At 35.4% G+C, this 13,187-nt stretch overlaps 1 protein-coding gene across 1 annotated transcript in view; it reads right to left on the bottom strand.

The window, feature by feature from the left end:
• The window catches only part of MKI67 (marker of proliferation Ki-67), a 38,547-nt gene that overhangs the window by 9,892 nt on the left and 15,468 nt on the right, over nt 1-13,187 (bottom strand). Inside the window, exons 10-13 of the mRNA XM_015817670.1 lie at nt 11,410-11,704; nt 11,145-11,263; nt 7,742-7,931; nt 1,335-1,436 (exon numbers count right to left, since the gene is read on the bottom strand). Coding sequence (XP_015673156.1) covers nt 1,335-1,436; nt 7,742-7,931; nt 11,145-11,263; nt 11,410-11,704 — 706 coding nt within the window. The remainder of the gene's footprint in view (nt 1-1,334; nt 1,437-7,741; nt 7,932-11,144; nt 11,264-11,409; nt 11,705-13,187) is intronic.

The following is a 13,187-nucleotide window of genomic DNA, read 5'->3' as shown; positions in this document are numbered from 1 at the left end:
GCTTGCGGGACTGGCCTAAGGGATTTTAAAGGGGTTTTAATTACTTTTAATCTGACAAATTTAAATATTTCTTTTTAATCAAATTTTAATTAGGTGTATAATATGTTAGTATTTTATCCAATTGTCAGCCGCCCTGAGTCCGCAAGGAGAAGGGCGGGATATAAATGTAATTAATAAATAAATAAATAAATAAATAAATAGAGGACAGTATGTTTATTCCACTAATATAAATTGTGAAATCAAATCCAGAAACAGTTGTATGTATTTCTCTAACCTGAGACCTAAATTTGAAGCCATTAAAACTGTTGCACCTTTAATGGATGTTATCTCAACTGCTTAATTATTTCATTTTCCCCTAAAACATCTTTACAGAGTAATGCAAGGAATGACAGGTTATGTCCTGTTTTCATTATCACTTTCTTTGGGTTTATTTGCTGGCCTCTCGCGGAGAACCATCCCCTCTCCCCCCCCGGTCCGCAAAGCTTAGGGAACTCTCTGGATTAGACCATATATTTTATTCAGTATTCACAACCTGATGTAGCTCAGTGACTTAATAAAAACTCATACATCTATCCATCATTCTCTGCCTTTTTGTCAACGCTGCTAACATTGGATGTTGTTGCTTTGACAATATATGAAGATGTAGCCATTTTCTCTTTAACCTGCGTGTTACTTTTAGAGTTAGAATGAAATGATGCTGAGGGGGGAGGGGGAAGAATGTGAATGGGGATTAGTTAGACATAACAACATCGCAGTAGAGTATTCTTCAAGGTTGTTCGAAATAAGAGACGATAAGAAATGGCAGGTTATGGAACTGGAGGGAAGGTTTGCATTTCAAACTAATTGGAGAGTGTGATTTTTGACTGTTAATTGGAGGAGGGAATTGTGCTTTGATATTATGTGTTTAGGGGAGGGGACTTCAGATTTTGGCTTCGACCATGTACGTGCCGATGCCATGCTACTTGAATAAAGATTCTTTAAGGTAAACAATGCCTCGAAGTTCTTTGAAGAGTAACATCTGTCGGAACCATGACACTGTTTATTTGGCTTGTATCCCTAAGGGGATTTGCTTCTTACTCAAAGCACACCTGAAATTCTGGTGAGGTCTGCAAGGAAAGACTGACCTGAAACTTCTACAACAATAAGGGAAGAACTCCACATAGCCTTAATAGTCTCAGAGAAGAGAGGTCTTGATGTAGAAGAGGTCTCTTTCCATTCTAAAAACCAAACCTTATTGATTTGTAGGAGTTATCTTTGGGATGAATGACAAAGTAATCTACACTAAATGCATGTATGAAGGTCATTATTCAGAATGTATATACAATAAAACATACCAGATTCTTCTGATGCATTCATTTCTGGTCTTGATATCTGAGTTTCTGGTACAAAACTTTTCTGTTTTGCATTTGATGGACTGCAGAACATTTCAGCCAACCCTGCAAATAACATTTAAATCTATTAATGTTCATGTAATGTAATTAAACTATAAAGAATGTATTTTCTTCACTTGATTGCTCCCTAGATTTGTAATGCAATCAGATTTCAGCATTATTTTTAAATATTAATGTTCATAGCACATTTAAAGGCAAAGGATTTAACATCATTTACCAGGATAAAAATTCCTACAAACTGAAGCTTTCAGGGGATTGTGCATACTTTCTATCAAACACCATCTTAAGAGCAAATTCTACTACAAATTATGGCGTAAGTAATTAATTTGCCTTGCAAAATAAAATAAAACTTGTGATTGCTTCTATAGTGCTATAACAGTAACTATAAGTAGATTTCTGTCAATATGGCTTACATTTATCAATTATAATTTGTAACAAATGGTGTGTGCTTATACATGAATGTGTATCTCTCCTTAATGTTTAACAGAAGAAAAAAAATCATCTTCCTTTTCCCCTCTCTGAAGTCTAAGATTTATTATGAGTGGAACTGCCAGGCTAGTGAGTGCTGCCTCAACAACTTTTCCAGTAAAAACATAGCCTTGTTTCAAGTGCCATCTTGGCCCATGAGCAGCAGCTTTCCCAGTTAAAAAACAGCCTTGTTTAAAGTAGCATCTTGAACCATGAGCAATTTATAGTTTTCCATGGATAAAAAATAGAATATATTTTACTGGAGCAGAGGCTGAAGGGAGCGAAGAAAAGGTACTCAGGAGACTGGGGCCTTAATGGGTGTGTGGGATACATTGTACTGGAAGCTAATGAAAGGATAAAGGAAGTGGAATACACCAGCCTTGCTCTGCTTGGCAATTTTGGATTGTTTCATCTGGAATATGGAACAACTGCATTTTGGGTTTTGGTTCTGCTGAACCATGACCAGCCCATTACTATTTATCAGAAACTCTGGAGACCGATGGCTTTGTTCTGGATTCAAAATTAAATAATTTTTCCTGTTTTATGTACACCTCTAGTGAGGATAAAAAGCGACAATAAAGAAGAGATAATAGTTTTTATGTAGTTTTGAGACTGGAAATCAATGTCAATGCAAGTTCCAAGTCTAAAGATAGACGAGATATAGTTATAAAAAACAGGTATTAAGAAATTGTTTCCTAGGACAGACAAAATTCTTTAAAAATTCTGAAGCCACAGCAAAAAATGTCATTCTAAGCCCAGCATTTTCTGGCTTTAAAAATCCTATAAAATCAATCCAAATAAGTTGGGTATTTCTTTCTAAGTAGATTTAGAAACAAGGCACTATTTGTTGCAAGCCTCTTGTGTCAAATGAAGCATCTGATAATACCCCTGAATTAAGGCTGAATTGTCTCACAAAGGGAAAGGCTTAGTAACTTGCGGCTACTCTTCATATACTGTATACTCAGCAAAGCATTGATGGGAAAGTTGGTTGAACTGCTCACAGGTATATGTAACACACTGGGGTCTGAAGTTAACTATACAATCTTAAACACATTTGTCAACACAGGAAGATATCAGAAAAGAAGTTCTACAAAGGAATATCTTAATGTATAGATGCATGTAGATGAAGTCAATGAAAAGAGTCATCTTAATGGGTTTCAAATCCTGATCAAAAGTTATTTTATTAAAACATTTATATGCAAGTCTTTTGACTCCTAGCAATAGACAGACAGGCTTGGAAAGACTTGCTTACAAAAAGTCCAATTTCCAAAAAATAGTAAACCCTAACAATCTCTTCCCTCTTGCTTCAGTAGAAAAAAATAACTATTTTACATATCTAGATCACTAATGTTCTGCAAGATGTTGTTCTGTCCCAGCCTACGTGAGTCCTTGTTATTCTCACAAGGAGAAACCCCTCTTCCAAGAAACAGGCAAGAATCGCAAGAAAAAACCAACCCCTTTTATTCCCAGACCTGAGGTCAATGTCCAAGGCAAACAAATCCTCAACACAAGTGGTTGCCTTTGGCAACCAGCACCTCCCACACTTTCCCTTTTATAATTCAGCCAAGGCGTGGCTTCCTAATGCCTTCTCCTTTGCCTTTGGAGCAGCCCCATTGCATTCCTCTGTCCTACTCGCTTCTCATGCCTGCGCATTCGTGCATCCAGGATTTTTCCCAGCTATTCTTCCTCACTGTCCAACTCAGGCTCCCAGCACAGCTGTGTCTCAGCCTGAGTGCAAGTAGAGGGGCCAGGCTCCTCATCCAACTGTCAGGATAAGTGGCATAGAAGTGGGTTTGAAAGGCTTGGCATTCTACTTCCAGGCACCCATTTGTATCTAGGTATAGTTGGACTACTTTGCTGACGTCCAGATGGCCCATTAATTTTATGAAAATAACCCAATGTATCTTGGAAATAGGAATCGGTGGTTGAGTATCAAGCTACTAGAAAACCCTTGACTATACCTAGGTCCAAAAATAGATTGAATGTTAATTGGACTAAGAACCTTAAAGACCTGCTTGTTTAGAAGACTGAAACTGCTGTGTGAAAGCAGTGTCCAGGAATCTGTGGCAGTCAATTCCTAATTGCTGTTCTATTTCTATTATTTTCCCTTTTCTTTGTCATGGGAAGTGAACAATCAACAGCACCAGGGAACTCATATCTAATGCTAAAGGGGTATTTCCCACAACTAACGCATAATCAGCAGTGTAGAATGCTCACTTATTTTAGAAGACTCAATAAGATTTGAGGAAAAGAATAAAAATCAACTGAGGAGCAATTGCATTTTTATCTTTGGTAGTTGTCAAGGCAGCCCCTGCTGAAATGCTCTGCAAATCAAGCACAATGATACTCTCCTTAGCTATGCTTCCCCACAGGGAGAGGAAGTCACTTTTCAAGCTCTTGGGAAAACAAAGTACTTGGATCAGCAGGACAAATTAGGAAGAACTGCTTGTCTGATCCAAAAATATGAGACCACATGTAAGGTGGTAACAGGAGAAAAGCAGATGTCTTTTATTGTGTTCTCTATAAAACATGCTAATGCTAGGAAAGAGAAGATCAGCTGCAAGGTGGACAGATTCAGTTGCAGTGTTGATTAGTGCACTGTTGACAGATCAACATGGGGAAAAACCTTGTTACTAGGAGTCAAAAATAACTTAATGGCACATAATCAATATTCTATGTGCTGCTTCATGTCTAGATCCATGGGTCCCTTGGATCACCATAGCAATTGATAACCTGATTATCCCCAGCAATGAGGTATGGTAGGTTTCCCTAAACCGACTGCAGACTATAGAGAGGGAGGGTGTAAGAACTATCTAGCTTAATGATCTCATTTCTGTTGAAAGTGCTGTTGAAAGAAGTATGTCCCAAAAAGGATGACTGGAAAATTCCCCAGTAAATCTAAGGAAAGTGAGATTTCTGGGTCTCAGATTAAACTGCCCAAATATATTTGATAAATACAATAAATTAAAAAAGGGAAAAGACGGCATTTCTCTCACAGCATGTGATTAGAGAAAGCAAGGCCACTTTTCTTTCTATATTTCCCATTATTGTCTATTTTACCTCCAATAATTCAATGGCTCCTCCCTAATAGCATATTGGAAAGCAGTTCAAGTGTTATTAAATTACTTTTAATTAAAATCTAATTGTGGAGGGGGGAGCAGTTTATATGGATGCTGGCTTTAGTAGGCCAGCTTTTTATTTTTGTGCTTTAATTATATTACATTTAAAATATCATTTTACAAACCAACTAAATTATGTAGTGCAATAAAGACAGAGTGGTCACCATAAAAAACTATGTCAATCTTACACTGAAAATAATAATCCATTATTTAGTAAGATGTACAAATGTTCTAGTTCAATATGGCAATTTCAAGGGTTCTGTGAAATAAAGTTTGGCTATTTGTCTCATTTTGAGTGTTTCCACTTATTTCAGCAATATTACTCAAGCTACTGTTTTATGGGAGTCATTTAAACATATTTCATCCTCAGTAGCAGGAAACTAAGTTCTTGGTTTAGGATGGACAGGGTGATGTAGGAGATAAATGTTCTTAGGAAAGGAGTTAAGCATACAGCCCAACAAAAAAGAATTTGCTCAGTGCTGACTAGATAATTATTGTTAAAAAAAAAGGAAAAGTTTGCAATAGAACTTGAGAGCACAAGTAGCTGGATGAATGGGTTGTATGTGTGTTGTTATATTGCAACTAAGCAATATAAAGATGACTATGCATGCAAACATTTTGCACCAACTTAGATTATATAAAGATTATTTATACAATGATTTTTCTGTTTTGAAATTTTGAAGAACAAGAAAATCTCTGCAAATCTTTCTCCATCTATCAGAAATCTTGATTCAAATGTAGGCTGCTAAGGGGGGAAGGATTTAAGGCTAGTAGTATTGCTTTCAATTCTAAATTTCTATAGTTTCCATTACCACTGTTAATATTGCAATATGCACCAAAGCCCCACCACCAACCTCACTGATCATGGACCTTCTGCTGAGAATCTCTTATTACCAGATAGTTTCTTGTAATTCTCCAGAAGATATAAAGACTGAGTTCAGGCTTATGATCATGGTCAATTATATCAGGAAGTATATACAGTACTTTGCTAATAGGTTACATTCTTACACAATCATAGCACCATCTGTTGGCAAAGCTAGGAGTTGATATATTGGTAACCTTTAAGAAAATCAACAACCACTGCAAATCTAATTTCTCACATTTTTTTGTAAGTGCATCACAATTTCTTAATCAATAAAATCAATCTTGATTTTATTTCCTCTCTGTAGATAAACACAGACAATAAGAATGTTCAAATGTTTAAAAAAACTTAGCAATTGGTTAAGTCTGCACCAATGGAATCTCTTTTGCTCATGGAAAAATCATTTCTAACATCAGAGTTCTGCAGGAAAATCCAAAATTTACAGCTTGAGAGATTTTTTACAACAAATAAGTAGTCCTCTTGATGTTTTTTTTCTAGATTTGAATGCAATGTTTTAAATGCACATTACATACTCTTATCAACTTTATTTCATTATTTGCATTTGTTTAGAAAATTCATATCATTTATCTATATTCTATTAAATATCCTTTCATTAGTTCACTATTCTTTTATTTATATTTGGTGGGTTTTTTCTAAACAATCATCTCTTTGCCAATTTTCTGTATGATCTTTTTGTTCTCTGCAGACTGCTCAAATGCAACCATATTATTTTAGTTTAAAAAGACAACTGCTCACCTCAAAAAAAGGCGCTAATATGTCTGAATTTCTTCTGAACATTTAGATGACAAAATTTAAGAGCATGTGCACTAGTATTTTAATAACCACTGCAATGTGATATTTCCATTTATATTACCTCAACAGACGTAGGAGCATAAAGCATAAAGCAAATTTATCACATAAATCTATTTATATTATTTGCCCGAAGAACCCCAACATTTACAGAGCTCACATAATCTATCCATGAGATGCTTTGAGGGCAAATGTTTCAAGATAAAAACATTTTGTATAGATTTAAGGGATGTCTCTAGTGTGCAGAATGAAAATAATGTTTTTCTGTAGCTCTTTAAAGCATCTGCATCACATGGCACATCAGAAAAGGAACTGTACACTCCTAGGAAAATATACAGCTGCTTTAAAGTGTTGGATATGTAATTATTTGTGCATGTCTGCTCTAAGGCACTTTTTCTAAATCAGTAACAAAGCAATTCATAGCAGTACTATATCCATCCATCATCAATTGCTGGAATCAACAGCAGCAGGTAAACCAGGATAATGGATTATCAGCACAGAGTTTATAAAACAGTATCTGTACATATTATCCTTCACTCATAGTTCAGTTCAAAAAGACCTACCCCACTCTATGTTAATTGTTGTTTGATTGCTTTTTAACTTGGTTGCTGGTTGTGTATTTTATTTTGCTGTTCTGTTTTTAACTGCTATAAACTACCCAGAATCGCTATGTTGAGATGATGGAAACATACAGTAAATTGCAATAAATAAATGACATTCTAAGGTATAGGAGGACATATTTTTTAATCTTGAAAAAGCAATTATTATTATCATCTGGTTAAATACTATATATTGCTGATTGGCTCTACATAGTGTCACAGTTATACAAAATAGTTTATCATATAACATACAAGATTTTTTCTCTATGACATTTTATTTTTAAACAGGAAACATGAACTCATGTTATTTGGTACACAAACTTACATTAAATCAGGGGTAGTCAACCTTGGCTCTTTTATGACTCGTGGACTTCAACTCCCAGAATTCCTGAGCCAGCTAAGCTGGCTCAGGAATTCTGGGAATTGAAGTTCACGAGTTATAAAAGAGCCAAGGTTGACTACCCCTGCATTAAATGAAGTCTAAAAGTTTACCTGTAAAACTGTCATCGAGGTCACAATGCTGTTTCAAAGGATAATTGATCACCACTTTAGGAACTTGTGCAGTTACGTTCAAAATTCCAGTATGAGCTTTTCCAATCACAATTGGAGCAGGAGAATTTGCATGTCCTGTTGAGAAGTGACCGCTGATTTTTCTTTTTGGTGTTTTTGCTAAATTGTTATTCTAAAAGCAGAACATATTAAAAATCAGTTTAACGAAACATGCCACTATATATACAAATATAAATTTAAAACTCTAGTGATAATAAAAAATTTCACATTTATTTCAATTCTGGGTAATATGTTGTATGATCTTTTGAGAAAACTTTTAACTGGTGAATTTGTATAGGCTGAAACTACACCAGGTTTTCTTCAAACAATTCTGGAACTATAAAAAGAAAGGGAAGAATACAATAATGTGCAAACAACGTTCTGGTGGCAGAACAATCCAAGAAACATTGGGAACTTCTTTTTTCCTTCCAGATGACACTAATCCAATTTTTTAATCCAATTCAATCCAATTTTTTTAATTGTCAGAAAGAAAGCCATTTCTTTGGATTCACTATATGGTCGCTTACAGTTTAGAAGATTCACTTTTTAAAAATTACTAGATCATCTCAGGTATAGCCAAGTCAGTACAGTGCATTGCACTGTAGTACATAAAGAAAAAAAGAGAATGTTTCAAAAGAGAAGAGTTTTAAATAACTGTGAGAAGAGTTTGTGCCTACTATTCACTGTTAGCATCTTCCATAGAAGCATATACCCTATGACACATATTTATTTATTTATTTATTTATTTATTTTAATTTATATCCCGCCCTTCTCCCGGACGGGACTCAGGGCGGCTCACAACATATATTTAAAACAAAGGTGTATATACAATCCCCCCCTATAAAACCGAATTAAACCAAATTTTAGAGTTGTGTTGTTTACAAATTCCTTAAAATGAACCCAATATAAAATCCTCCCTAGGNTATGGGAGGGAATCTGTGGCAGAAGGCGGTCTCGGAGATAACCGGGTCCTATGCCATGAAGCGCTTTAAAGGTGGTAACTAACACCTTAAAGCGCACCCGGAAGGCCACTGGCAACCAGTGCAGCTCGCGCAGCAGCGGTGTCACATGGGAGCGACGAGTCCCTCCCAACACCGCCCGCGCGGCCGCATTCTGGACCATATACCAGAAGTGGAGAGGTGGAGCGGAGGACTATTAAATAGAGCAGCTACGTTCTTGCAGTGAAGTAGAACTATTTAGAGTTTTTTTTAATAAGTATTAAAATGACAAGTTTGAGAAGTTGGAAATTGGTAAAAGAACAAAAGTTCATAGAAAACAAGCACCTCAAGGCTCAATAGACTTTTCTACGATATCTGCCAGATCTGATGGGGTAGCTAGAATCAGGCAGTGATGGGCTGCAGAAAAGAGATTGTCAAATTTATGTAGGTGAGGCACGAGTAGAGAAGATAGTCACTAGTTCAGCAAACTGGAAGCTCAGAAGTTCAAGGCAAATGACCTGGGAGAGAAGACTAGGAAAAAGTCTTTTCTAATTTTCTTCCAACAAGACTGAAATCAACTATAAATATTATTGTCATAAATGTATTAGGTATAAACTTTAAAAATGCTGTTCCAAAGGTGCTTTTCAAAAGGCAACTGGACTTTGTTTTTTTTCCTTGAAAATGTTTTGCTTCTTATCCAAGAAGCTTCTTCAGAATTGAAGCGAAACGTTTTCATGGAAAAAACCATGGTTGTGCCAAAAATGCTTTTCAAAAGGTAACTTGCCTTTTGAAAAGCATTTTTGGCACAACCATGGCCCAGATAGTTGAGAATCTCCATTGGCATTTAAAAATACTTTATTTAAATTTTCAATTTACAAGTATGTCTAAATTTGTATTTTCGGCTGGCATTCATTATTATTATTATTAATTCATTTAGGATGGTTTGCTGCTGAAAAATTAAGCAACATTTTTGGCTTGAAAATCTCACCCTCATCTGTGACTACAACACTTTTCTTCTTCTCCATACATAATAAAATAATACAATTATTAGTGTAGCCCCTCTTTGAAGAAGGGGATACAATGCCAACTTTCATTAGCTGCAGATAACACAGCCTAAACATATTGGATGTGCTGTAAGTCAGTTGATATAATTGTGTGGAGACTTGAGGTCTTATTCAACACAGGCATTTCATTTTAATTGTGTTGTCACTCCCCAGTATTCTAAACCAAAGTACTAATAGTCTCATTGGGCAGTTATATTTGGGCCCTGGCACAGGACGATATCACAAAATTTTGCCTTGCATAGAAAGTATTTTCAGCATGTTTCCTACATTTCCTTTCAACCTTTTTTTGCTGCTGAAAAGAAACAATATATTCTGAGCTTTTATCTCAGTTGCTATTCATCCATTGCATTTCTCTCATAATAAACTGAAGAATTCATGTGTTGTTTGAAAAGCAGTATAGTAACTGCAAAGCTATTACAATCATGCTTATTATTTCTATTACTTCATGACTGAGAAAAATTAAAAGCACATAAGTTCGTATGATTGTGATGATTATCACATTTAGAAGTATCAAATACATTTCATTAATTCATTCGTAATATGATGAATTTTGGTAATATCAATATTTGTTAAATATTTTAATCATGTAATGTATTTATTTCAGTGGCTAACACTGCTTTGGAAGGCTTAATGTTGCTGATATATATTCTGGTTAATCAATTTCAGCATATATATTTTTTTGCCTTAACCCTTATTACAGTGAAAGCTACCATTCTTTTGCTTTTAAGCAAGAAAAGTGAAATTTACGTTTACTTACATCTACTTCAGCTATTTCTGTTAGCTGTTTTGGAAGCAGTTTTTAAAAATTATTTAGCTTACTTTATTTAATCTGCATTTTGAGTGGCAAGCATGGCTATTTGAAATTGCTACTTTTTGCCTATGGATAATATCCATATCCCACTTATCTCATGGTTGCTACATATGCTTTCTTTCTATTGTTTATTAGATATAGTTCATCCATTATTTTCCTCAATCCATTTTAATTTTAGAAATAGCAATTTCTAAAATGTGCATTCCTACCTTTATACTTCATCATGGCAATTCAGGTCATTTTTATTCTCCAAAACGTTGCGCTATAGAATATTTGTCTTCAATTAACAGTAAAAGATCTTAAACTGTTTTAAAATAGGTTGAATTTTTCAAATTACCCCATATCTTCTATTAAAACTGTTGGTCATTTTCCATTAATAAAAGGTAAACAATTGTACCTGGAAATACTAGAGACAGAATTTAGGATTAACAGAGCATCAAAAGAATCTTCACAGTACTTAAGAGTCCAGATTCTTGAAGTCCAGCACTTGGAAAAAAAGTTATTACTTATACCATTATCTGTTTTGACTATACCTTTGATGATTTTGAAGCCACGTTCTTCATTGATCTTGTTTTAAACCCCCGTTTTGAAGCAGACTTCAGCTGTAGTTTTGGAACACCTTGTTTTACTACTTCTGCCCAAGACTTCGCAACTAAAACAACAATTGTTGAAGATTATTCACCTTAATCATTTTTAATAAAATATCCGATATATAATCAAGTTATACTGTGTTTGAAACATAAAAGATTTAATTCTGTTTTTGTAAATTATCTAGCAATAGATACAATTGTAACACACCCATCAAGTTGGCTTCAGAAGCACCACTTCGTCTTTTGGAGTGAATAGTACCCATAGCTCCACTTTTTCCACGTATAGAACTTCTCCTTGGAGTACAGGCTTTGCTCCTTCTTAATGATGAAGTGGTGTTAGATACTGTTTGTTTAACTTCACTGAATAAGCTATTCACATGCATCTCTTGTGTAGTGGTTTCTTCACCCTCTGAAGATAGACTTGCAACATGAGGATCAGAGACACATTGTGAGGCAGCTTGCTTTGGCACACTATTTTTGTATTGCTTCCTCTCAAAGGAACCCTGCAGGAAAACAAACAGGTAACACACACACAAAAAATTAAACTTTAGATTTTGAAGAAACAGCAATCATATCTATTTCCTTTAAAACGTCTCAGAAAAATGAATTAAACAATTAGACAGTCATAAAAAACCCACAATACTTTATAAGGGGCTGCCTTTGAAAACTATGAGAATATTATAATTAGTCCAGAGTGAGGCAGCATGTCTTAGTTTCCAAGAATGGGAGCAGATCACACATAAATTGCAGACTCTGCACTGGTTACCATTTCAGCTCCAACTACAATTTAAAGTGCTGGTACTAATATTCTTCATAACTTGGCACTTGAGCATCTATGGAGGAGCCTCCTCTAACCAGTTTCTACGCAACCTATTAGAGCATCTAGGGAGGGGCTCTTTTTTTGGAGCAGCACCAAACTATGAAAAGTGGATTCCTTCAATAGATTTTAGGAAATTATTGAAAATGGAGATTTTATTAACAGCATTTGAATAATATGACCAGTTCCTCTTGTTATTCTTCCTCTCCCACTTCAATTTTGGTTTTGCAATTTGAATTGTATTTTTTCATTCTGTTGGTTTTTTTACTCTAATATTCTAACCATCAGCAGTCCGAAAGACTGTGACAGCATAAAAATCAAATAAAATCACACTATACTTAGCTCTAAACCGTTTTTATTTGCTAATTTCTTTTAACCTAAATTAAAATTAACTTCTTTCCAAATCTATTACCTAGCTACTTTATGAAACTATGAAAAGATGTGAAGAAGCAGTATATAAAAAAGAAGAAGTCAGCTCAATGGTACTAGATCCACATGGAGAGAAGTAAGCAGTTGGGTACCACAAGGCTCCGTCTTAGGCCCGGTACTCTTCAATATCTTCATCAATGACTTAGATGAGGGAATAGAAACAGAATTCATCAAATTTGCAGATGACACTAAACTGGCAGGAATAGCCAGCACCCCAGCAGAGAAGCTCAGGATTCAAAAAGATCTTGAAAACTTGATCAATGGGCCCTATCCAACAAAATGAGTTTTAATGTGGAGAAAAGCAAAGTTTTACATTTAGGCAGGAAAAATCAAAGATATAAGTACAGATTAGGGGAAACCTGGCTCAAAAACAGTAACTGTGAGAGGGACCATGGAGCCCTAGTGGACGATCACTTGACTATGAGCCAGCAATGTGCAGCCACCGCCAAAAAAGCTAATACAATCCTGGGTTGTTTAAACAGAGGCATAGAATCAAGATCACACGAAGTATCAGTACCGCTTTATAAAACCCTAGTGAAACCACTCCTGGAATACTGCAACCAATTTTGATCACCATACTACAAAAAAGATGTTCAGACCTTGGGAAAAGTTCAGAGAAGAGCAACTAAAGAGGCCTGGAGACTAAAACATATGAAGAACGGCTGCAGGACTTGGGTTTGGCTAGTCTAAAGAAAAGAAGAAATAGGGGTGACATGATAGCTCTATTCCAGCATTTGAGA

Source organism: Protobothrops mucrosquamatus, unplaced genomic scaffold (genome assembly GCF_001527695.2).
Source record: "Protobothrops mucrosquamatus isolate PMUCROS unplaced genomic scaffold, P.Mucros_1.0 scaffold_128, whole genome shotgun sequence".
Taxonomy (NCBI): Eukaryota; Metazoa; Chordata; class Lepidosauria; order Squamata; family Viperidae; genus Protobothrops; species Protobothrops mucrosquamatus.
This window is presented reverse-complemented; position numbering and strand designations above follow the sequence as displayed.